Below are 21,963 nucleotides of genomic sequence, written 5' to 3'. Positions count from 1 at the left end.
ATGATGATAAACATTGTGGAACAATGATGAAAAATTGGAATGGATGTGGCGACGTAAAACTGACACAAAACAACAACAAACTTTTGCCAGCCAATTGGAGAGTTTCATCAGCAGCACGTGGTAAAAACCACCAATGAGCGCTCAGCTCGAGATACCAGCGAGCCGTTTCCCATCAAGCATTTCGCTTCCGCAGCTCGTGGAGAGCAACTGCGCCAACTCGCCTCGCTCTCAAGGCTGCGGGCGTCTTTGTCCCGCGAGATTTCAAAGTCTCATGTGGGCGAGCCTCCAGAGCAAGTCGGACAAAATGACTAACCATCATGCAACGCACTAGCAAGACGTTGATCGCAACTGCGCAGGTCTGCGCAGGTCTTGCTTGTCTCAAACAAGCCTACTCGTTTGCTAAAATCACACTTTGAATCACTACAGTATCCTGTTGAAGGAACGGTGATTATTATAAACAAGGGGAATTTAGCGATCACAACAAACACGGCCAAGACACATATTGAGCCCAGAAAATGGATGTTATTAAGGGCTGTAAATATAATAAGCCTATGTCTGAAATGGACAACATTGTTAGGAGATGTAAACTATACAGCGATTCTGCACTGTGGTCACTCAGGCTGCGGCCCCACGAGGACGAAAACGGCTAAACGCATAGGATTAACGCAAACGCAATCGCAAACGGCTTCCGTCCACATGCAATAATTATCCGGATAGTGTCTGCCCACACGAGACCGCTCCGTTTAGCTCCAACCGCTGGAGAAGCTGCAGTACATATGCAGGAGCCTGTAGGTGGCGCTGTAACTTCCTCCACAAAAGGAGCGAAGAAGAAGGTTGTCATGGTTGCCCTTCTGTTTATTCTCCGTGGTGGGGGCCGAGGGAACCGGGCAGAGTTTTTCGCCAGTCAGCGTGTATTAAAGTTGAAATCTTCCGGACAAAATTATAAAAGTGCCGGTCAAATGTCTTCTTTGTTATTTATTGAGCTTTAAAACAAATGAATAACGACTCTATATAATATAATGATAAAATACACGGAGCCTCTCTTTTTCCTCCCTCTCTTCGGACAGCGCCAGTGTCTGTCTCATGCAGCAGCTCATCCAGTAATCAGTGACCCGGCCGACTGTAAAAATAAACATATTTATAACTAGTTTAGGTCGTTTGAGAGGTAATTAAAATAGCTAAGGGTGATGATCTGACTTGAAGTGTGTGTTTTGCTGCAGAGGGAGGAGCTGCAGGTGAGCAGAGCTGCGTGTCTCCGTCCTGTCAGATTAGACTTCACTCGCGAGAGAAAGATAAATAATCTGAATTCAGGGTGCAGTTTACTTTGACGTGGGGGTGAGCAGCAGAGGTGGGGAGAGGCGGGGCTATTGCCTCATCATTATTGCTGTAGATGTTGCACAAACAACTGTAGCATGGTCAATAGCGTCCGGAGCACGATAGCAACTCTGCGATCCGCCATTGTTGTTGTTGTTGGTGGCGAAACAATTCAGCACTGGCGCGGGGTAAGCGGAGGTGAGCAGAAGAGGTGGGGAGAGGCGGGGCTATTGCGCAATCACTATCAGTGATCTGAAAATGTCCGTATAGGGCGCACACACAGAGCTGTTTGACCCCCCAGAGAGTGGCGTATGCATTTCTATCCACCTTGGGACCCGTTGTCGTTTCCTCAGTCGTTTAGTGCCATATTCGGTCATCCTCGTGTGGCCGAACGGTCTATATGACACTAAACAGTAACGCAAACGACCGAATTCGTCCTCGTGGGGCCGCAGCCTCAGCCGTCTCTCGAGTTTGTTTTTTCAAATCAGCTGCTCTTCATTTTTTTCCTGCTATATTTGACGAGTGATACAAATATATTTTACCACAAGTTCTTAAGAAAACTGACACTGTTGGACTCGGTAGTTTGACTCAGAGCCATATAATAGAGTTGTTCTCTTGATCTATATGGCGCTGGTTTGACATACCAGAAATAAAATGAAGTACTTTTACTGTGTACTGTGTGAGTAATCCTGTATGAGTAATCCTCTGTCAAAGTCCCCTCCTTTGTACATAATGCATGTTTTTCTGCTATCTTTGATGAATGATACAGGAAAACATACTGTTTATTGTAGAATAAATAAATAAATATGTGAGCTATAAAAAGATGATTGTTATATGATTGTTATTAATAAATGTTATTATGCATCGAGAGATCTTTTGGGGATTTTATTCAATAAAATGTATATTTATAAAATTGCTCTCACGTGCTTGTCTGCCGCAGCAGCAGTCACATGACCGCCAGACTTGTGCTGGTTACTTCCGGTTCCTTGGCTGTTTTTCTTGCGGGAGAAAGCATCTGCTCTGCTGTGATCCGGGCAGCCGGGACTAGAGAGGAGACACACACCGGGGAACACAGCGTTCAACTTGTCCGTTGCCGTGTTCACCTGTTCCCAAAACTGTGGAGAGATGACCACCGGAGGGGCGGGTAGCTAGTTGACTGGATACACCGACTAACACCGCCCTTCCTCTCGATTAACAAAAGAACCAAGCGCATCTTTTTTTATCTGCTGGAAGAGACTCACCGTTAGCAGCGAGCGGTGGCTAATTGACATTAGCTCCCCTTTCCATAACACCAAGCCATCGATATGTCAAAATACACAAGCTTTCCAGAGCCAATGGAGGACCCCAACCCTTTCCAGGTGGGTGAAATGAAATATGAATATAATGTAATATCCTGCCTCGGTGCAGTGTTTTAATTGTGTGATGTGCAGAAGTCCCTGATGTTGGCTCTGTCTAATAGCAGGCGTGTTGTTGCTCATGTGACGTGTGTCCCTTTTTGCCTCGGCCTTTCCGCCCTCCTTTCAAGCTTTGCCCACTTGTAGCTCATATTATTAACGATGAACACATCAATAGAAGCCGCTCAGGTTTGTCGAATTTGGATGAATGTTCCATTAGGCCAAGTCATATTTATTTATGTGCTAATCAACCCATAAACCATTTGTTTTGATCTTCTAGGACCCTGCAGTGACTCAACACAGCAGCAACACGGGTTATGCCACACTGGACCTTTACAACCCGTTTGATAACACTACTGGGCCTGGGGTGAGTAATATGTTGTATTATCTGTGAGATAATGAGGGATAATTGCTGATAGTGTACTGGATAGATAATATACAACACAACAGCTTCCTTTCGTGTCATGCCAGGGCTTGTCCCGCCTTGTTTTCTTCTGTGAGGGCAAACACTGTACAGTATACAAAGTGTGAAGGGTACATTAGGGCAACAAAATGCTATTGCCCGTTTATTTAACCCGTTTTTCCATTATTTTGGTGTTTATTTGATTGTTTTCTATTGATTTTATTGTTTTCCGTCTGATAAAATTAAATGTATTGTTCAGGTTTGATGTAAAGCAAATGTGCTATATAAACAGAAAACATATATATAATGTTGACAATCATCATCAAACACATCTTCATTCAGTTAATTTCAGATTTGTGACAACAAAATTGAGAAACAGAAACTGGCTCCACATTTACTTCAAGGTAATGTGCAAGTTAAATTAAATGATCCCACATTTAGCAGCAAGATGAAGAAAGTTAATGTGAATGAATTGCAATTTATTAAATCTTCAATCCCATACTTAAACTTTTTCTATTCAGATGTCTAATGTGTTTACTGTGTCTATCGGCACGCTTTCAGTTTTGAAATTGCAATTTAGTTTCACTTCCTTCATTCCTTCTATTCGTCTCCCTGAACAAATCGCAGATGCTTGCAGTTTGTTTTTTTGCAGCCAGTCTATACTAAATTGGGAAATTATACCACCGTAACGCCCTCATTCAATGCCAGCAGACCTTGAGCTTAAATGGTGCGCTCTACTGACCTGCATTTTCTTTATAAGAATAACCCAAACTAGCTAAGACACAGTAAGGCTGGAGAAATTCATACAAGTGATGATTGAGAGGGGTAGTTTTAGTTTAAGTCTTTACACTGTTGCCTTTAGAAAGATCCTGCTCAATGAACCTTTAATGAGGACACTTGATGTTGTAATATGTTCATCAAAGACCTATTACTATAAACAGAGTAGCTGAAATATACACTTGCTTTGCGATATACATGATTCTAGAATTGAATATCTTTGCTGCTTCTAAGAAACAGCTTGGGTTCATGTGTACTTCCTGACAGCTGTTGATATTGGCAAATACTGCAGCAACAAGAACTACATTTGTACTTGAAGCTGAACTAGTCTTTGCAAATCTGTTATTGAAAGCTTCTTATATTGTTGTAGACATGAATGTCTCAATCTGATACAAATAAATAGATACATTTTAAACTCTGTATTTCAACTCCTCTGTGGCCATATTGTTGTTACACAGCTGCAGTTTAGTTTTTGTTTGAAAAAAAAAGGTTTACGTGTAAGGCTGGGCCAGTGTTGTAGTCAAGTCACCAATTCACGAGTCCAAGGCACTCTCGAATCACCACTCTTCGAGTCCGAGTCACCAAGGGAGAGTCTTATGGCGCATTTCCACTGCAACGGGGTAGCCCCGTTTAAAGGGGAAAGGAAACACCAATTACAGTTATAATATTCCGGTAGTTTATTCATTTTACAATGGATATTGATCGTAATATTTATTGTATATGATATTACTCGCCAAAAGAAAATTAATTATCTGCCGGCTGGGTGGGGAATTCCGGGACCAGGCCGCCGCCATTAGGGGAGTCCCAAATGGTGACGTCACTGGATGGGTCTTCGCTCCAGGTATCCATACACAACGTAGCAGATATGGCAGCGATGGAGGAATTTTGCAATGAGATCGACGTTTTGAACGATGAATTTGACTATTCATCGGGAGATGACATTGATGTGGAAGCATCTACAGTTACCAGGCATCCCATGGCCTATGCTTATGAACCGATTCGGTCGAATAGAGTGGCATACGATCCGGAATTAAAAAAAAAAAAAAAAAAAAAAACCACAATGCTAACAGTGAGCCTCTGAATTAGCCCCGAGCGAAAAATGCTAACTTATTACTGCACCGAAAATCACTCCTAGCTCCCTTATTACTTATCCTAGCCGCACATCCAACACATCGTTTATGATCGCAAGGAGACACAGAATCTAACGGTGCCCACCTCAACACTGAACGATACAAACTCGCGAGCTTATCAACAAAAACGTACATCAAAACAAGTGGCGCTAGGTACTAACATACGCCAGGCTAACGGCTTACCTTCCTCATTGTCTGGTCTAAACTGGTCTTCAATGGCATTACAACGATAAAAACGATGATGTAGTTAATCCATAGGTTAATATACAATGGGGCTGTGTCCCCTTTGAAATGTTCTGATAATCTATAAGCAATACAACTGCAATTCCGTTATCTGCTGTCCGCTCTGTGCTCCGTGCGCTCTGGGTCCTGCAATACCATCCATTGAACACCTAGTCCAGCAATACTAGCCTTTTTAGGGCTGTTTTCGACAGATGAGTGTGTGTATGCCAGTTTAATTAGTTGAGCTATAGAACACCCCCAATTCTCTATTGTACGTCATAATAATAGCTACCATTTAGTTTGGACGCGATTGCGTTAATTAATAAGGTCACACTGTGTCAGTAAATACATGTGTGAGCTAGTAATCTGGTAGTGCTGCAATATTTACCTCTCTCTCGGCAGCTGAAGCAGCTCGTTTGGTGACTCGAACTTCACGTTTGTTGACACTGTCATTGTCTTGCGCGGCCGACGTGCTGGGACGGTCGGTGTTCCCGACTGCATACGTTGAGAAATTGAATATTGTGGGAACAGATCCTGGCTTCAAATCCGATGTTTTGTATTGAACCAGGCATCCAGACTGGACTTTGAGCAGCTTCTCATCCTTTAGTGGCAGCCTATGGAAATGTACTTCTTCCTTCTTCGTATAAAATCCATTTGTGCAGCCTGGGGCAATACAATAAACTCCTGACGACGACCGTTTTCTTGTAATGTAAACTACTGGTGCATTGCACGCCATGTTGTTTGTTATTGAGCTTTGGCCCAGGAAGCCATACCCACTCAGTGACGTCACTGGAAAAGTCCCGGAGCAATGGAAGCGCCCATGGTCATTAGGCACGTATTTCAAAAAGTAAATTCGCGTATCTCGATCGTTTACATTGGAAATAGACTAGATAAATACATTTCCTAATGGGAATATTGTCGCATGGAAAGCAGTTTGAAAAGTGTTTCCATTTCCCTTTAAGCGTCCCTAAGCGTCCTCGCTCAGGCCTCGGCCTGCCTCGCTGGCCGTCCGAGGCCGTGGCGCATTTCCATTACAGTTTAGGACCTGGGGTAGCAACGCAGTGTAGGCGGGACGATCGGCTTTTTGGGCGGAGCGACGCTGGGTAAAACTGCAGTGACGTCATTTTCAATGCGACACAACTCACAAAACACACGCAACAATGGAGGATGTGGAAGCGATCGTTTTCTTGTTTATTGTGAAATCCATGGTGCTGACATGCTGTGCTCTGCATAACGTCTGCGAGAGTCATGGAGAGGACTATGATGATGGGTGGAATGCACCAGCAGCAGAGCCTGGGGTAGCAGTGTATCAAGGTGTCTTTGATGCGCTACCTGAATACCTACATATGCATTGTATTGCATTCATTGTATTGAACATAAATACATCTTTTTTTTTTTCATATTGATGTGTTTGTCAAATTTTTTAAACAAATGTTATCTGAATTGAATATTTAGTAAATATTTGAATTTCAAGCACCAGTAAGTACTGCCCCATAATAATAACATTTGAGGAAATATCAGATCATGAAAAGAAAATCTTTCTAATAAATTAAGCGAATATCAAAGCTAACTATAAACATAAATACTAAAGTGTAAAACACAGCAAAACTATATTCATAAATGCAAGTGTAAAATAGTGTGGACAATTGTAAACATGGATGGAGACTAAAGTATCCACAACATAAAATAATATATTAAATATAACCTCAATCTTTCTTCTAGACATGTTAAAAGCTTGCTTGAATGGGTTATAGGTTTATTTTGTTCTCTCATCTTTGAAATATATAAGGAATGTGTTGTTTGAGTCTAGTAGAACGAGGGTATTACAATTGAGCAATTTCTACATGTATTTATCATGTATTCTTAATACCATTACAAAATAAACATGTAATAATGTTTTAGAGTAGGACCTCAAGCTAGCAAACTCAATCTCTTGCTTTAAATCTCTTAAAAGTAAGGGGCTTTTTCCTAACTGATGGTGTTTGTTATTGCTTTATAAATTCATGTATGTTTATGATTTTTTTTATGTTGGGTGCCATTCATTATCAACAAGAGATACGATAAGTCAAAGAAGTACTTTATTGATGGCAGTATAAAAATACAAATGTTGTATCAAAAAGGCATGCCATTAAACAATACAAATAAAAAAATGTAAAACTGTATTGCAGCCAGCATACATATACATGGAATTGTAAATATAAAATGAACATTTTAAAGAAAATAAATAAACAAGGACGTACAAATGTTGCATTTAAAAATTAACTAGATAAAAAATATATAATATGTACAATAACTATTAAGGTTTTTTGAAGTATCAGGGAGGAGACGGGCCACGTCGGCTGCCCAGTCATGGTGCCGTTCCTGCTGGGCCCGATCCTCTCCTCCTCGTTTCCTCTTGCCTGGGTGACAATAAGATAATAATTAGCAATAAGGAAAACACACAGCACAGGTACAGGTCACACAAGGATATAAGAATAACATGTATAAACAGAACAACAGTAAGGTGAACTAAAGAAAGTTCTGGCCCTAGATGTTTACAATGATTGTGAAAGTGAATTACATTATGTCCAGCCTGTTGATAATGAATATAAATATATGTATATGATAGGATGTCACACACAACTGTACTAGCTGCTTACTAGCTAAGACTTTACTTGTAACAGAGCATTTCCACACAGTGATATAGCTTATTTTAATTACTGACGATGGATGATCCAAGGTTTAAAAAAACAAAACACAATTCCAGTCGTTTTGCCATTTCTATTTCTTACCTAGAACCACACGCTGCGGTGTCGGGATGGCACTCGGTGTTGGTGGTTGAGTTGGTGTCGATTCTTCGGCTGGGGTCCGTTCTGGATTCGATGACGATGTGGACGGAACACTGCCATCAACCGTTGTTCGGGAATGTTCCTCCTCACGAGTCCCAATGTAATCATCTAGAACAGCAAAATGACTTGTTAATTCCACAAACTACTGCAGCACAATACTAAATAGCAACAACAACTATAGAAAAGAAAAACTGAACGTAAACAATGGCACATATGGTGTTAGCAAACAATAGCTCTAGCTAAGGCTATCTGCCTAGGCTATCTGCCTTAGCTAGCTATGTAGCTCTTCGGGGCTCCATAAAAGCACGGGTTGTCGAACATTAATGTAAGGAAAAAATAGACTTCTTTGTTAGAAGTGAGCGTACCTTGCAGGGACTCCAGTAAAGCCGTTGCCGTTTTCCCTACATCGCAGGAAAGTCCTCGAAAATCCGCGTTCGGACATCTGTGCAGAGACATCCTGGAACACTTTCACATTTCGCGTTGTTCCGTCGAGCTCCCGCTGGATTTTATCATCCCCAATGAGATGTAGGAACGTCGTCACCTCCTCGGTCGACCACGGTGTGCTTTTCTTCGACGTTGCCATTTTTGTAGCTCCTCCGTTTACAAAATGCTGCAAGCTTGCTTCTTGATATATATGTGACGCGAGGGATGATCTCGCGCGCGATCTTGTGACGATTCTCTCTGACCAATCAGCAGTCGAGTGTTGACGTCACAGCCCTGGCCTGGTCTGATAGAACCACGATTTTATGGGGCCGGAAAAAGAGGGAAAAAGTACCCGCTAGCCGGTACTAGGCTATATGGAAATGCCACCAAAAACTGGCCTGGCTGCTTGAGGACGGTTCAGGACGCTTAAACGGGGCTACCCGCTGCAGTGGAAATGCGCCATTAGTCGAGTCCGAGTCGGAGTCACCCAAGGAGTGTCCGAGTGGAGTCTGAGTCATCATTACCTATGTTCGAGTCCAAATCCGAGTCACCTAAGAAGAGTCCAAGTCAAGTCCGAGTCACAAGTCTTCATGTATTAACCTTCGTGGATATATGTGTTAAATGTAGCTGCTCCTCTACATTGCTTTTATCCTGTCATGTTATACTAATCTGTCTATTGAACTGCTGTGAAGCGAGTTTGGCTACAATTCTTGTAATAGGTGCTATACAAATATAAAGCTTATGAGTAATATTAATATTATTATTATTATTATTATTGTAAATTTACAATAATAATTTAATTTAATTTTTTTAATATGTCTTACTATATTTAAAATGATTTACCTTTTTAGAGAAGTGAATATATTTGTATGCCAATATTTTCCTATGGTAAAGTTTTCGTTTTGCACTTATTTTGATAGTAATAAGATCTGTAGGCTACTCTTATTTTCAAGGAACTTACCGGTTAAATCGGTTTACTGGTAAAGATTTAGCCCCAGAAAGCACATGGCTACTTAGCATGCAAAATGACTTCGTTCTGCATGTTAAGTAGTCATATGCTTTCGTGTTATCGGCTGAATCTTTATTTATTGATTAGATCACGTTACTCTGATGATAGTGTTCAAGACAGCCTATATGTCTGAACTCGATCCTTAGAGTAGTGTTACGGAGGCTTCTCTTCAATATTGTTTCCACATAACGAGCATTTTGCGCTGCTCTTTTCCAATGTGGAAGCAGAATGTGTGAAAGCATACAGCACGATGCGGGGTGTGTCTCTATAGACACTACTACTAGACATCTCTAGACTGGAATAGCGGGGCCCAGTCCGTGAACTCGCCTCACAGGTGCACATGCCAGGATAGAGGACATCAGACTCCAGAGAAAACTTGCTCGAGTCCGAGTCCAAGTCAGATCGTCAATGTACAAGTCGAGTCCGAGTCATCGTGGGGGGAAAAATGCACGAGTCCGAGTCCAAGTCAGAGCGTCAATGTACAAGTCGAGTCCGAGTCCGAGTGGGGGGGGGGGGAAATTCACCAGTCCGAGTCCAAGTCAGCGTACGAGAGAATTCACGAGTCCGAGTCGCGTCAATCAAGTATCGATAAGTAAATCGAGTATTTTAGATAATAAGCAGAGTTGTGCAGCTCCTATTTATTGACCTTTCGAAAGCGTTTGATACCGTCGATCATCGCATCTTAAAGCAGAGGCTACTCAGTATTGGCATATCCAGCAATGCAGTGGGTTGGTTTGTGAACTACGTCTCTGAAAGGTCCCAATGTGTTCACTTTGATGGGCTGTCTTCTGAGTGGTTAAACATTGCTAATGGTGTTCCTCAAGGTTCTGTTTTAGGACCACTTTTATTCTCCATATATATCAACAGTTTAGGTGAAAATGTGAATGAAGCTACTTTACATTTTTATGCGGACGATACCGTGATGTACTGTGCAGGTCCCTCCATTAAGGAGGCTGGTGTTAAATTACAGGCTGTTTTTAACATTATTCAGACTCAGCTTGCTGAACTTAAGCTTCTTTTAAATGTTGATAATACTAAGGTAATGCTAATTTCAAAAGCTAAAAAGACACCAGAGCCTGTTTTGGATATTGTTACTATGCAAGGACAAGTACTTGAAGTGATTACCTGTTACATGATTGTCTTACTTTTAAACTTCATGTAAATAACCTGCTTAAAAAGCTGAGGGTTAGACTAGGTTTCTTTTTCAGAAACAAGTCCTGTTTCTCGCTTGAGGCCAGGAAAAGGCTAGTCACTATGACCTTTTTACCTGTGCTGGACTATGGTGATTTGTTGTATATGAATGCACCTGCCCATTGCCTGAACAAGTTAGATGCCGCATATCACAGCGCACTGAGATTTGTCACAAATTGTAAAGCACTTACTCATCACTGTACACTGTATACCAAGGCAGGTTTACCATCACTCTCTGTACGGAGGCTCAGTCATTGGTACACGTTTATTTATAAAGCTTTGTTGGGTAAACTCCCGTATTATATCTGCTCTCTGATAACACAGAGAGTTGCAAGCAGCTATTGTCTGAGATCGCATGATGTAGTATTGTTAGATGTGCCAAGAGCAAGGACTGTCTTAGGTAAGACAGCTTTTATGTGCGCAGCTCCACTTGCTTGGAACAATCTTCAGCAAGAATTGAAACTGAGCAATCTCATTCCTCTGCATGTTTTTAAAGCTAGGCTAAATGAAATGCTTGTTGATACTATGGGCACTTGTAAATGTCTATAACTATGTAAATGTATCCTGTAAATATAATGTCCTTTATTGTTTTATGTTTCATGTGGAACCTATATGCTGCAGGTCTCCCTTGAAAAAGAGATCTATGATCTCAATGGGATCAATCTCATTAAATAAAGGTTTGAAATGAAATGAAATGAAAATCAGTGTGCGAGTCCGAGTCGAGTCACGAGTCCCGAAAATCGGCACTCGAGTCCGAGTCCAGGACTCGAGTACTCCATCTCTGGGCTGGGCATTGTGATACAAATAAATATCCCAATATTTATTTACCAAATTCCTGTGCAAAATTGTAGGGTTTACTATTGTTGTTTTCATTAAATGTAAAGGAGAAATGTGATGATAGAAGAAGTAGAACATTTGATTCAAGCTCAGAAATGTACATACACAAAATCCAAGACAATATCCCATCTCATATTGCTATATCAATATAATATTAATATATTGCCCTGCCCTTTTTAAGTGTTGAAGTTGGTGCATACAGGATGAGGTCACACTGATGTATGTCTGTTTCTTTCTCCAGCCTCCACCTCCGTATGAAGCCACCTCTCCCTCTGCTCCAGCTGTGCCAGCTCAGACTCCCCCCAGCAGGACGACGCCCACTGAGCCTCGCAACTATGGCTCCTACACCTCCCAGGTACACATGCTGCCGAGAAGAGACACAGACAGTTGTTTCCTTTTTATGTTTCCTGAAGTATTTTTGTGTGGTTATAAATGCCGCTGCACTTCTTGGCCTTGTTTTACATAAAATAATAGATTCTTAATCTCAATGGGAGTCCTTGGTGAGAAAAAAAAGGCTCACTGTTTATATATGAATGGCCATGTGAATCTCTTATAACAGATCGTTAACACAATCCTTTTTATTATTTATTACTTGCACAACCTCTCTCTTTGAAACTTGATATGCAGTTCTAATTCATCTTCTACTTTATGTCTTACTCTGTTAGACGGCAGTGAACGCGACCACAGCAGAGCTGCTGAGGAAGCAGGAGGAGCTGGAGAAGAAAGCCCGGGAGCTGGAGAGGAGAGAGCGGGAGCTCGAGTCACACGCCCTGGGACCCGGAGCCAGTAAGAGAGGGAGGCGGGAAACCAATGCTTAAGATACCTAAATGTGTAATTGATTTAGGGAGTTAAAAAGAAATTGCCTTGATTGATGATTTCCCACTGTTGTCTTCATCAGCCCGTCAGAATAACTGGCCCCCACTGCCATCGTTCTGCCCTGTGGGCCCCTGCTTCTACCAGGACATCAATGTGGAGATCACGCAGCGCTTCCAGCGCACCGTCACCATCATGTACTACTTCTGGATGTGTGAGTTCCTCTAACTTTTGCTCTGCACTGTTGTGTGAATTATTAGCATCAGTGTGATAAAGTTACTTACGGTGCATATCTGGGGCAGTATTAATAAATAGGGTGTGTGATTGAAGTGAAAAATTTAAATATTCACCTGCTGACACTTTAGGAAAGACACTTGTCAAATCATTATGTTTTGATGCACTGGTCAATCTTGAGAGTTTGAGCAATTTTGCCTCTTCTTCCGACTAGCGGAATGAAAACACCCAAAATACACATTTACTATTTGCTCCTTAATTCAACTTAAGTTAACATTAGATAATGTCTCATATACATATCTAAACATACATTTGAAGTTATCAACTAGCAGATTTAGTGGTGCTGTATATACATGTTTACCCTATTCACTTGTTATGTCTTGCAAGTGTATAATCTTTTTTTAATCATATCTTTTTTCAAACTGACCCACACATCTCCACTTCAGCAGCACTTACATACACAAAAACTTCCAGTTTCACTTCCTCCATATTCTAAAGTTGTTTTTATGGCTTTTGACCGTATTTTCAGATTTATGGAGTTCATAAAAAAAGTGCTATGCCAATTTCCTCTGTAAAAACCTCAGAGTTTAATGTTTCAAAAAAATGTACCTTTAATTTTAAACCTGGCTTTCAGATTTCAGCTCCAGACCAGGGTTTCCGCTAGGATTTTTTCTTGCTGGTCAAGTGTCCGGAAATAATTTATTTTACCGGACAAATTCTAAATTTACCGGTCATGTTTCAATAATAATAAGAATGGTGTAGCAGAGTTTCCGTTAGCAGGTAATTACCGGACTATGACCGGATATGCTGATGTTTAAAACTCAGTTAATGGGGCTCATTTTTATATTGCTTCAGTTTATAATCGTAACAGATCGAAAAGTTATTAATTTTTCAATAAATGATACGCTTCCCCAAACAACAAACAACATAATTGTTACATTCAAACAAACTACTTATAGTAGATGATCGGCCTTAATAGAAAGCACCGATCAAACTATTAAGAGTGAATATCGGCCGATAATGATCGGCGGCAATCGATCGGAGCATCCCTAAAATTATTACCGGACATGTTGACCGGCAGGTTTTGAATTTACCGTTTTTTAATACATTTTACCAGCTAAAAACCGGTAATTACCAGCTAACGGAAACCCTGCTTCAGACATGTATGCATATTATCACATATTAAGCAAGATAATCAACAGGTGAAGTTCATTAATTTTGCCATACTCATCTGAAGTGTGAAGATGCATTAGTTGAAGGGGGTGATTTTATAAATGAGAGAATCACTTCAGAAAAAGCTAGAACCGACTCAAGCCTGTGTGACTCCTCCTGCGCTGTCTGAGGTCGGAGCGGGAATGTTTGTTCAAGAAATCTGACGCTTCACTGCCAGATTGAGGACTTTTATTATCTGGATGTGTGTGCTTTTGTAAACAAGAACATATTTTAAAATGAACATTAATACTGATTTTTAAAATGGAAAACAGAGGGAGAGTGAGAGGGTTGAGGCAGAAAGTGACCGAATACGATGGGAAGTGGCCGAGCATAAAACCTAATATTGAACATAGATCTTGAGTCTTGAGCCTGGACCAAAGGAAAACTGAAAAAGCCAATTCTAAACCAAGCAGCAGGCAAAGAAAAGTAATACATTATGTCATAATTTGCATCAGCCAATGTCCTGACAGGTTGGCTCTTTCTTCAAAGGGAGCTGAGGTGTGTTTGATTTATGTTCTTTGAAGTCCCCAGCGCTGTCACGAAGCAACAAAGAGATCCCCCCCGTTCATTCAGCTATTCTCATTTATCCTTCTGTCTCCTTTTTCTGCTTTTTTCTTCATGGTCCAGTCGGCACTTGCACACTGCTCTTCAACCTGGTCTCCTCCCTGGCCATGTTCTGTGTGGACTCCTCGGGGGGAGTTGGCTTGGGACTAGCCATCCTTTGGGCCCTCCTCTTTTCCCCATGCTCCTTCATCTGTTGGTACAGACCCATGTACAAAGCATTCAGGTGTGTACCACCATCCCCATGAAAAAGCCCAACAAAATAAAAAAACAAGCTATATTATTATTATTAATAATTCGGTCTGTAAAATTATAATAAAATGTGAATCCAAGTTTCACAAAATCCTAGGTAATATTTTCGAATGTCTTGTGTTGTCAGTTCACAACCCAGGAATATCAACTGTAATACCTCATAAAACAACAATGTCTTGTGATTACCCTGACCAAAGTATTTTAAATTCATTTAAAATGGCAATTCATTCTAATGGAATCACTTTAATTTTCGTTCAGTTAAGAAACAAATATTCTTTGTTGCATCACAGATAGGACACTTATTTTTGTGTCAAAATCCTTTTAAATATTAAAACAAGCTCTATGTTTCACTTCTCTTTCTGTGATTTTTGTCCTCTAGGAGTGACAGCTCCTTCAATTTCTTCGTCTTCTTCTTCATTTTCTTCGCCCAAGTGGTCACCAACGTCATCATGACTATTGGTATCCCTGGATGGGGTTTCAGGTATACTTAAGCATTTCTGTGTTGTACAGACACATGGCTCCTTTCAGTTTCTGTCCTCTGTTAATTTCTCTGTCTCACTGTCTCTTCTCCTCAGCGGATGGATCGTGAGCCTGGCTGCTCTAAAGACCAGTGTCCCCGTTGGTGCAATCATGATGATGAATGCCGTCTGCTTCACTGCCCAAACCGCCATGGGGGTCGTCATGCTGCAGAAGGTGAAAACAGAATATAACACATTTTACATGGAGTGAAAATAAACGGGTAGTGACTCAAATGTAGGTTTTTACTTTTGACACTAAGTACAGATTTGAAAACTCACACACAACTTGTTTAATATAATACAAGTCTTATTTATCCTTATTTATTTACTTATCAATTACATGCAAAAGCTTACAATTAAAAACCTTGCAAAATGTTTTATTGAGCACTCATTCTGTGTGGTAAATTCTAGGGGAAAATATGGAAATTAGATTTGATAAATGCAAAATTTGAAATCCATATTTTTTAAACATAAATGCAGCACATTTATAATATATTTATTAATGTAAATTACTACAAATTAATAAGCGGAAGGACAAGTAGGTCTAGGTAAAAAAATACTTAAATAATAAATGCTTTCATCAGGCTACAAACTACTGCTAGACAAATTGCACTATCTATCTCTCTGGAAATACTTGCACCCATTGTGCCCAGGTGGTCCACCTGTCATGCAGCAGTCAGCAGAAAACAAACAGTCTGAAGAATAGCCTCCATATCAGGTTCTGCGGATCATTTTCCGCCTCGCAATGTGCATGATATGAGGATGAATTGCTTCATGTATCGGGTGTCAGCGTGCTATTGCTCTTCCCCTCTTTAGATCCACAGTCAGTACAGGCAGACCGATGCCAGCTTCCAGAAGGCCCAAGCCGAGTTCGCCACCGGTGTCATGTCCAATCAGGCGGTACGCCAGGCCGCCACCACAGCTGCAACCAGCGCTGCCCAGGGGGCCTTCAACGCACCTCGATAGAGAGGCACGAGAGGGGCTGGGAGGGTGAGAAGGAGAGCCCTCTCAGCTCGATAGAGGATCTCTTTGGTATTTATTTCCCCACAGGTGATTAGAATTGGTCTGTATAATTACCCCTGAGCATCTGGACTTCAGGGCTCATGCATGAGACAGGTGGGGTTCTCTAAGTTCAAAGGGTGTACAGGACAAGTTAGCTACATTGCCAAACTAGGAGTCAACAAATCGGATTGTGTTGATTGTTGGAATGGAAAGATGATACGAAATGTGAAAAAAATAAAGGCTGAAGCTGTATGAAACGTAAATGCAGGGAACATGCTTTTTTATGGAAGGACCAGCTGTGTGCCATGTAGGACAGTGTAAGCCTGGATAATTGCCATTTTAAATGACCAGGATGTACATTGTGTTTAGAAGGAGCCATGTTTGAGTTGGAGCTGAACACTGATATGATGCCATTCTAACAACTAATTTCTCTGTTGCTTAAGTGTAAATTAACATGTTTTGTTATTATTCCAAATAAGAATGCCTATTTACCTGTTTGCCAAATCCTGTCATACTGGAAAGACTATGAACTTGTGTTGTTTTGGTTTTAAAAATATCTGTTACTGTTCTGTTGGTGCTGTTTGTGGTTTAACGATTATTATTATTATGTTACTGTCTTGGTTTTAATAAAAATATATTGTCATGCATACTCATAACATACACTACCCTAAGTTATTATTGCCTTATCTAATTTACATTTACATTATAAGTTATAAACAGGATTATATGCCAGTAGGCATAAAGGGAATAAAGGGAATAAACCAGAATAGCAAGACATTTTATTTATTTTGCATTTGGAGATCAAAGTTGTAGGCTAATGTTGAGAATAAAGTTAAGTAATGTGCGCACATCAACATTCCAAATGTTGATGTTTTTTTCTCCAAATATATAGCAACATATTTGTTGTATGCCTGGCACAGAGTTCGACTTTTTAACAACATTTTCCCTTTATTCTCGACATGTTGACATTATTCTGAAATGACAAATTATGCTTTTCCTACTCTCATTCTCCCCCTTATGCTTGACCCTAATAAACTTCAAGGTTCAAGGCTTTTATTATTAGTAGTCATGTACATAGCTACAGTGTAGTTATGACGATGAAAATATTTGGTCACAGGCTTTTTGATATTGTATTTATGTTTTCAATCGGTCAAACAGACCTTTTTAAGCTGAATTTGCGTTGCTAGGAGACTGCTTGTTAGTAGTAGCAGTAAAAGTCAGTTACATTTAAAAAAGTTTAACCCATTTGTTGTTTTTAAGAAGAGAACACATTCAACTACACCATTTGTTATTCTCTGGCGACACCCAACACACTTTAAGGAAACTGCACCCGTGATACAACAACGTGTTGCTCTTAAAGCTCTTGGCTTGTTTGGGCATCGTTGCAGGACAAAGGTAAACCCGATTTACTAAGCCACAGATGAATATTTTTATCTTTTGCAAATATTTCTTTGATAAACATGACAATGTGTGCTGGCTGCTCGGTAAAGATGTTAATGTATCATCTGCAGCCGCGCTTCTGACAGGGACAGTGACCCGTCGGACAGCCGTGAGTGGGACTTTTATGGGCTTCCACACCGACGTCAGGCACCTCGCGTTACCGTGAAGATGGCGGAGGCTGCGGAGACACCACAACACCGTTTTTTCTGTCACTGCTGTAAAAGTGAAACACAGCCCAAACTCCCGGTGAGTCACTTTGACGAGTGTCTTTATTCCAAGGTTTGTGGTGGGGATCATGCACGCGGCCATCGAGGGACGGATTAACATTTTAAAAGCTCTTTCTCTTTTAGACTTGTTCAGTTTACTGATATATTTGTTACCATCACAACGTGTATGATTGGAATAACAAAAGTACACACATGACAGCCTGTTGGTGGTTGTTTATGTGCGTAAAGCATGCGCCAGGATCTTACATTAGAGAGAGGGAGTGAAATCTGGTGATTCACGTTGCCATATTTAGCAGCACCACTGTTGGCAACTCTCTGTGTCCAGTTGTCTTCTGTCAACTGCGAGAGAGAGTAGGAGGGGCTGTCTGGGAGTTTCCACATGCACCAGGAGCGCTTCCCCCTCACTGTTACATGCCACAGAGCCGCAAATAGGTGGTGCCTTTAACCCCTGCACCCGATTTGTTTTGTCCCCTTTTGTCTCACTAAAACCCGTCTGAGAGACACAACTTTGCTTGAACTGATTTAGTCGGAGGACATCTCTATTGAGTGCATGTGTTGCACAGATGGCACAATTACGCACGTGTATTTGTGTTTATATGCCTAAATGGCCAAAAGTTATGCACATGAATTTGTATGCTATAAATTAATGATTAATGACTTTTTGGCATAGAGATGATATGTGGCACGTCCCAAGCCAGGATCATAAATACAGGGACTTTCCAATAACAATGTGCCTATTCGGGCTATGCCCGATACAACAAAGTATGGTCAATCATAATGACTTGGAATTATGTGATATGTTGACACATAAATATGAGTGTCAACATTTACTTGTATACATATTTTCTCTTCGAGGATTTTGTCTGTCCCAGATGTGACTCTGACTTCATTGAGGAGGTGTCAGAAGACTCCAGGTACAGCTCGGTCTTGATGTATACATTCACTGTTCTTAAAGTTTACTCTGCTTGATAAAAAGGTTTTGAATCATGTTACCAAGTATTAAAATGCATGATGGTCACTATAGTTAATGCCAGTGCCAGTCATTTTTGCATCACTGATTTTAAAATGTATTATTATTTTGCTGTTTAGTCTCCTGCAGAATAGTTCACCAGTGTCCAGTGAAGACTCAAACTCGTTGTTTTCAGAGGTATGTCCTCACATATTTCACTTACTTAACATGGTCACTCCTCTTTCTCTAAGGCTTTGTGTGACACATTTATTGGCTCTGTTCCTCCAAGTTATGGCAGCTGCTGTTCATGGAGCGGTCTGCTCTGCTGTCCAATCCGCCCTCCTCAGAGTCGGACCCAGATGACAGCGAGCAGGCATCGTCAGGTCAGAGCTGTCCCTCCCCAGTGACGCCAATTGCTGCTGAGGCCGCAGAACCAGAGTCTGAAGAGGAGAGGTCGCCCAGGCCAGACCAAAGGCCAGCAGTGGAAGGGTGTGTGGACACGGTATACAGAAAAAAACACCATGTGCTGAACTCTGACTTTTTAAAAATCTTCAAGTATGCTTTTACGTTTGACAGTTATTTCTCTCGTTTGATGTCTTGGTTACATACAAGGTGGGATGTAGAATGTCACTGTGGTTTGGCACATCTATTCATTCATACCTTTATTATTCAAATCAAAGTCAAAGTCAACTTTATTGTCAATCCTCTGTGTTAACAAATAAATCAGAGCACCTGAAGATTTTATACAATTTCCAGACAGTTTTTTATTGTGTACAGATCCTCATATGCTTGCTTCGCTTCAAAAAGTGATCAAACACTTTAATAGGCTCCAATACTTTATCTATTGTGTATAACATTTGACAGAGGAGAACAGCTGCATGCATCCTGGGCAAATCATAAAGGCGTGGCGTGAATTGAAGCTGAATAAAATATGTGTTGTGAAAGCAACCCAAAGCAAACATCTGCTTTCTGTTTGTGCCCTTTCAAGGATTGTGCAACAGTTCTTGACCGGTCTTTTTTCCAACAACGGAAACCCCGGTGCTGCACCAGCTGCCCTGTAAATGCGTTTTAAATGTTCGATTTACATCATTTACTTTGGATTTTCTCTAACATTGTGTGATGACCTCTCTCCATCCCCCTTCTCTCTTGATCTCCTTATGCTTGTCTCTTTAGATCTAGCATGCTACAGTTGCACTCAAACCCTGGAGATTATGCGTGGGGTCAAGGAGGTCTTGACGCTGTCATAACAGAGGTCAGTCATATTAGGGGAAGGGATTTCTAACCTTTTTGTTCAGTTCAAGCATGGTTCCCTTCTTTTTCTCCTTCCCTCTCCATTAACCTTTTAACATAAAACACAAACCCCTCAAATTCTGTAACTATCAAGATACAAACTGTTCTTTTTTTATCCGACTCTTTTGTGTGGACTCTGTTTCCCCTCTCTGCCCCTCATGTCTCCTCGTATATATCCATTCTCTTTGTTTCTTCTCCCACTCACCTAGTTGTTGGGACAGTTGGAGAGCACAGGTCCGCCCCCTGCAGAAAAGGAGATGATCTCATCACTGCCGACAGTTTGCATCTCTCAAGAACAGACAGGTAGCAGTCCTAGCACGCACACCTCTCTTTCCTTCTCATATCTTTTTTCCCTCATTCCTCTCATCTGTTTTTCTATCTCATTTTCTCCTCCTTTCTTCCCCTATCTCTTCTTGCCTTACCTTTGTTTCCTCATATAATTAATTTCCCTTGATATCTTTCCTTCGCTTGTTTCCCCTCTAATCTGTCCTCTCTTGTCAATTGCCTTTTTGCCCCCTCCTGTCTCTCATTTCCTTCACTTCTTTTCCCGACCCTTCTATTTGTCCTTCCCTCCTTCTATAGTTACCTCTACTTCTTTCCTCCCACCATTTCTTTCCTCTTCCCAACTCTTCTTACTTCCTCTATCTTTTCATTTCTTTCCTTTCCTTCCTCCTACTTTCCTTTTATTTGAGGCTTTCCTTCCATCCTCCTTCCATTTCCTTACCTCCTTTGTTTCCTTCATCTTTTTGTCTTCCTTCTCTTCCCATTCGTAGTTAATGTTAATAATGTTTTACTGTCCTGGATGCTCAATTAGACTAAATTATATTAATAATATAGCTTCACTTATTCAAATAATCAAGTTGGAAGTACATTTAAATGAACAAAGAAACAGAAATATAAAGAAAAATAATATAAATATGGCAGGTAGAGCGTAATCAAGTGTTGTATAGTCCGGCACTTTTTCATGTTGTGTTGTGCTAATTTGTGTGTTTTTGTAGAATTGTTTGAGCTTCTAAATATGTATTCAAAGTTCAAACATCATCAAACTTTTTACAGAGAAATTACAATTAAACATTATAGCAAATACAGGCCTGTCTTGCACATTTGAGTAGTTATGAATCATCCCAAAAACATTGACTGGGTTTTTTGTTTCTACTCTCTATGTGTTTCTGTTTTTCTATCCCAGACTGCAGACTGGAGTGTCCAGTTTGTAGGGAGGAGTATACATCAGGGGAGTCTGTCAGGAAGCTTCCCTGCCTCCATTTCTTCCACAATGAATGTATAGTGCCTTGGCTGGAGCTGGTAAGGGCGATGAGTGGATGTGGTCAGTGGGGGTTTGAAGCCTGGTTAGATTTGCCATGGAGGTTTTATGAGTGTGTCACACATCCTGACTTCAGTGCTGTGATGACAACACAGAAGCATTTTTGTTACCAAAGGATTTCTCTGGTCAGACTTTTGCTTATATGTTCTTTCCTCTCCCTCTCACAGCATGATACCTGCCCAGTGTGCAGAAAAAGCCTTGACGGTGTCGACAACAGCCTCCCCCCCACATCAGAACCCCCAGAAGCACGCTCCATCAGGACGGAGCAACAAGAGAAGCAGGCCATCTGAGAAATGGGCCAAGCTAATATTTACTTCATTTGATGTTTTCAAGAGACCTATTTTCAACTGAGACCTTTCCCAGCAAACCGACTGCCTTTCAATTAAAAATCAAATGCAACAGTCATTACTTGCAGCTTCCACTTTCACTTCAATCATCTCTGCTAAGGGATTTGATGTTTTCTTCAAAAAATGTTGGACTTCACACAAGCAATATGTGCAGTGTGCAGGTGTGGAGAGGAGATGATGTGTCCTCTACACTGGTTCAAGATTCAAGATATGTATTGTCATATGCACAGTAAACAGACAGTTACACCGTACAATGAAAATCTTACTTT

The 21,963-nt window shown here is 40.9% G+C and overlaps 2 protein-coding genes across 5 annotated transcripts; both read left to right on the top strand.

The window, feature by feature from the left end:
- The first annotated feature begins 2,268 nt into the window (after positions 1-2,268).
- On the top strand, positions 2,269-16,780 carry scamp3 (secretory carrier membrane protein 3). 2 transcript variants are annotated; one of them, XM_034094821.2, is made up of 9 exons: positions 2,269-2,672; positions 2,989-3,075; positions 11,770-11,883; positions 12,194-12,314; positions 12,427-12,555; positions 14,415-14,574; positions 14,980-15,081; positions 15,176-15,293; positions 15,935-16,780. In XM_034094821.2, exons 1-9 carry the CDS (start codon positions 2,619-2,621, stop codon positions 16,082-16,084), a joined length of 1,035 nt encoding a protein of 344 aa, XP_033950712.1. In that variant the 5' UTR covers positions 2,269-2,618; the 3' UTR covers positions 16,085-16,780. The 2 variants fall into 2 exon arrangements, with proteins under 2 accessions (XP_033950712.1, XP_033950713.1); XM_034094822.2 differs by lacking the exon at positions 2,269-2,672 and adding an exon at positions 2,809-2,897.
- Positions 16,781-17,350: 570 nt separating this feature from the next.
- Positions 17,351-21,752, top strand: rnf115b (ring finger protein 115b). Of its 3 annotated transcripts, XM_034094699.2 has the most exons (10): positions 17,353-17,515; positions 17,632-17,806; positions 18,643-18,701; positions 18,877-18,934; positions 19,026-19,225; positions 19,725-19,793; positions 19,910-19,988; positions 20,236-20,329; positions 21,213-21,328; positions 21,515-21,752. In XM_034094699.2, the coding sequence occupies exons 2-10, from the start codon at positions 17,729-17,731 to the stop codon at positions 21,635-21,637; spliced, it is 876 nt and encodes a 291-aa protein (XP_033950590.1). In that variant the 5' UTR covers positions 17,353-17,515; positions 17,632-17,728; the 3' UTR covers positions 21,638-21,752. The 3 variants fall into 3 exon arrangements, with proteins under 3 accessions (XP_033950592.1, XP_033950590.1, XP_033950591.1); XM_034094701.2 differs by lacking the exon at positions 19,725-19,793 and having other exon boundaries at positions 17,351-17,515; XM_034094700.2 differs by lacking the exon at positions 17,353-17,515 and having other exon boundaries at positions 17,611-17,806.
- Positions 21,753-21,963: the final 211 nt, after the last annotated feature.

Source organism: Pseudochaenichthys georgianus, chromosome 11, assembly GCF_902827115.2.
Source record: "Pseudochaenichthys georgianus chromosome 11, fPseGeo1.2, whole genome shotgun sequence".
In the NCBI taxonomy this organism is placed as follows: domain Eukaryota; kingdom Metazoa; phylum Chordata; class Actinopteri; order Perciformes; family Channichthyidae; genus Pseudochaenichthys; species Pseudochaenichthys georgianus.
This window is presented reverse-complemented; position numbering and strand designations above follow the sequence as displayed.

Coding starts and splice junctions, on each gene's coding strand:
- scamp3 (XM_034094821.2), top strand. CDS start 2,619: ATGTCAAAATACACAAGCTTTCCAGAGCCAATGGAGGACCCCAACCCT. Junction 2,673..2,988: donor AGGACCCCAACCCTTTCCAG/GTGGGTGAAATG, acceptor TTGATCTTCTAG/GACCCTGCAGTGACTCAACA. Junction 12,556..14,414: donor CATGTACTACTTCTGGATGT/GTGAGTTCCTCT, acceptor TTCATGGTCCAG/TCGGCACTTGCACACTGCTC.
- rnf115b (XM_034094699.2), top strand. CDS start 17,729: ATGGCGGAGGCTGCGGAGACACCACAACACCGTTTTTTCTGTCACTGC. Junction 17,807..18,642: donor AAACACAGCCCAAACTCCCG/GTGAGTCACTTT, acceptor TTTCTCTTCGAG/GATTTTGTCTGTCCCAGATG. Junction 19,794..19,909: donor GGTGCTGCACCAGCTGCCCT/GTAAATGCGTTT, acceptor TTGTCTCTTTAG/ATCTAGCATGCTACAGTTGC.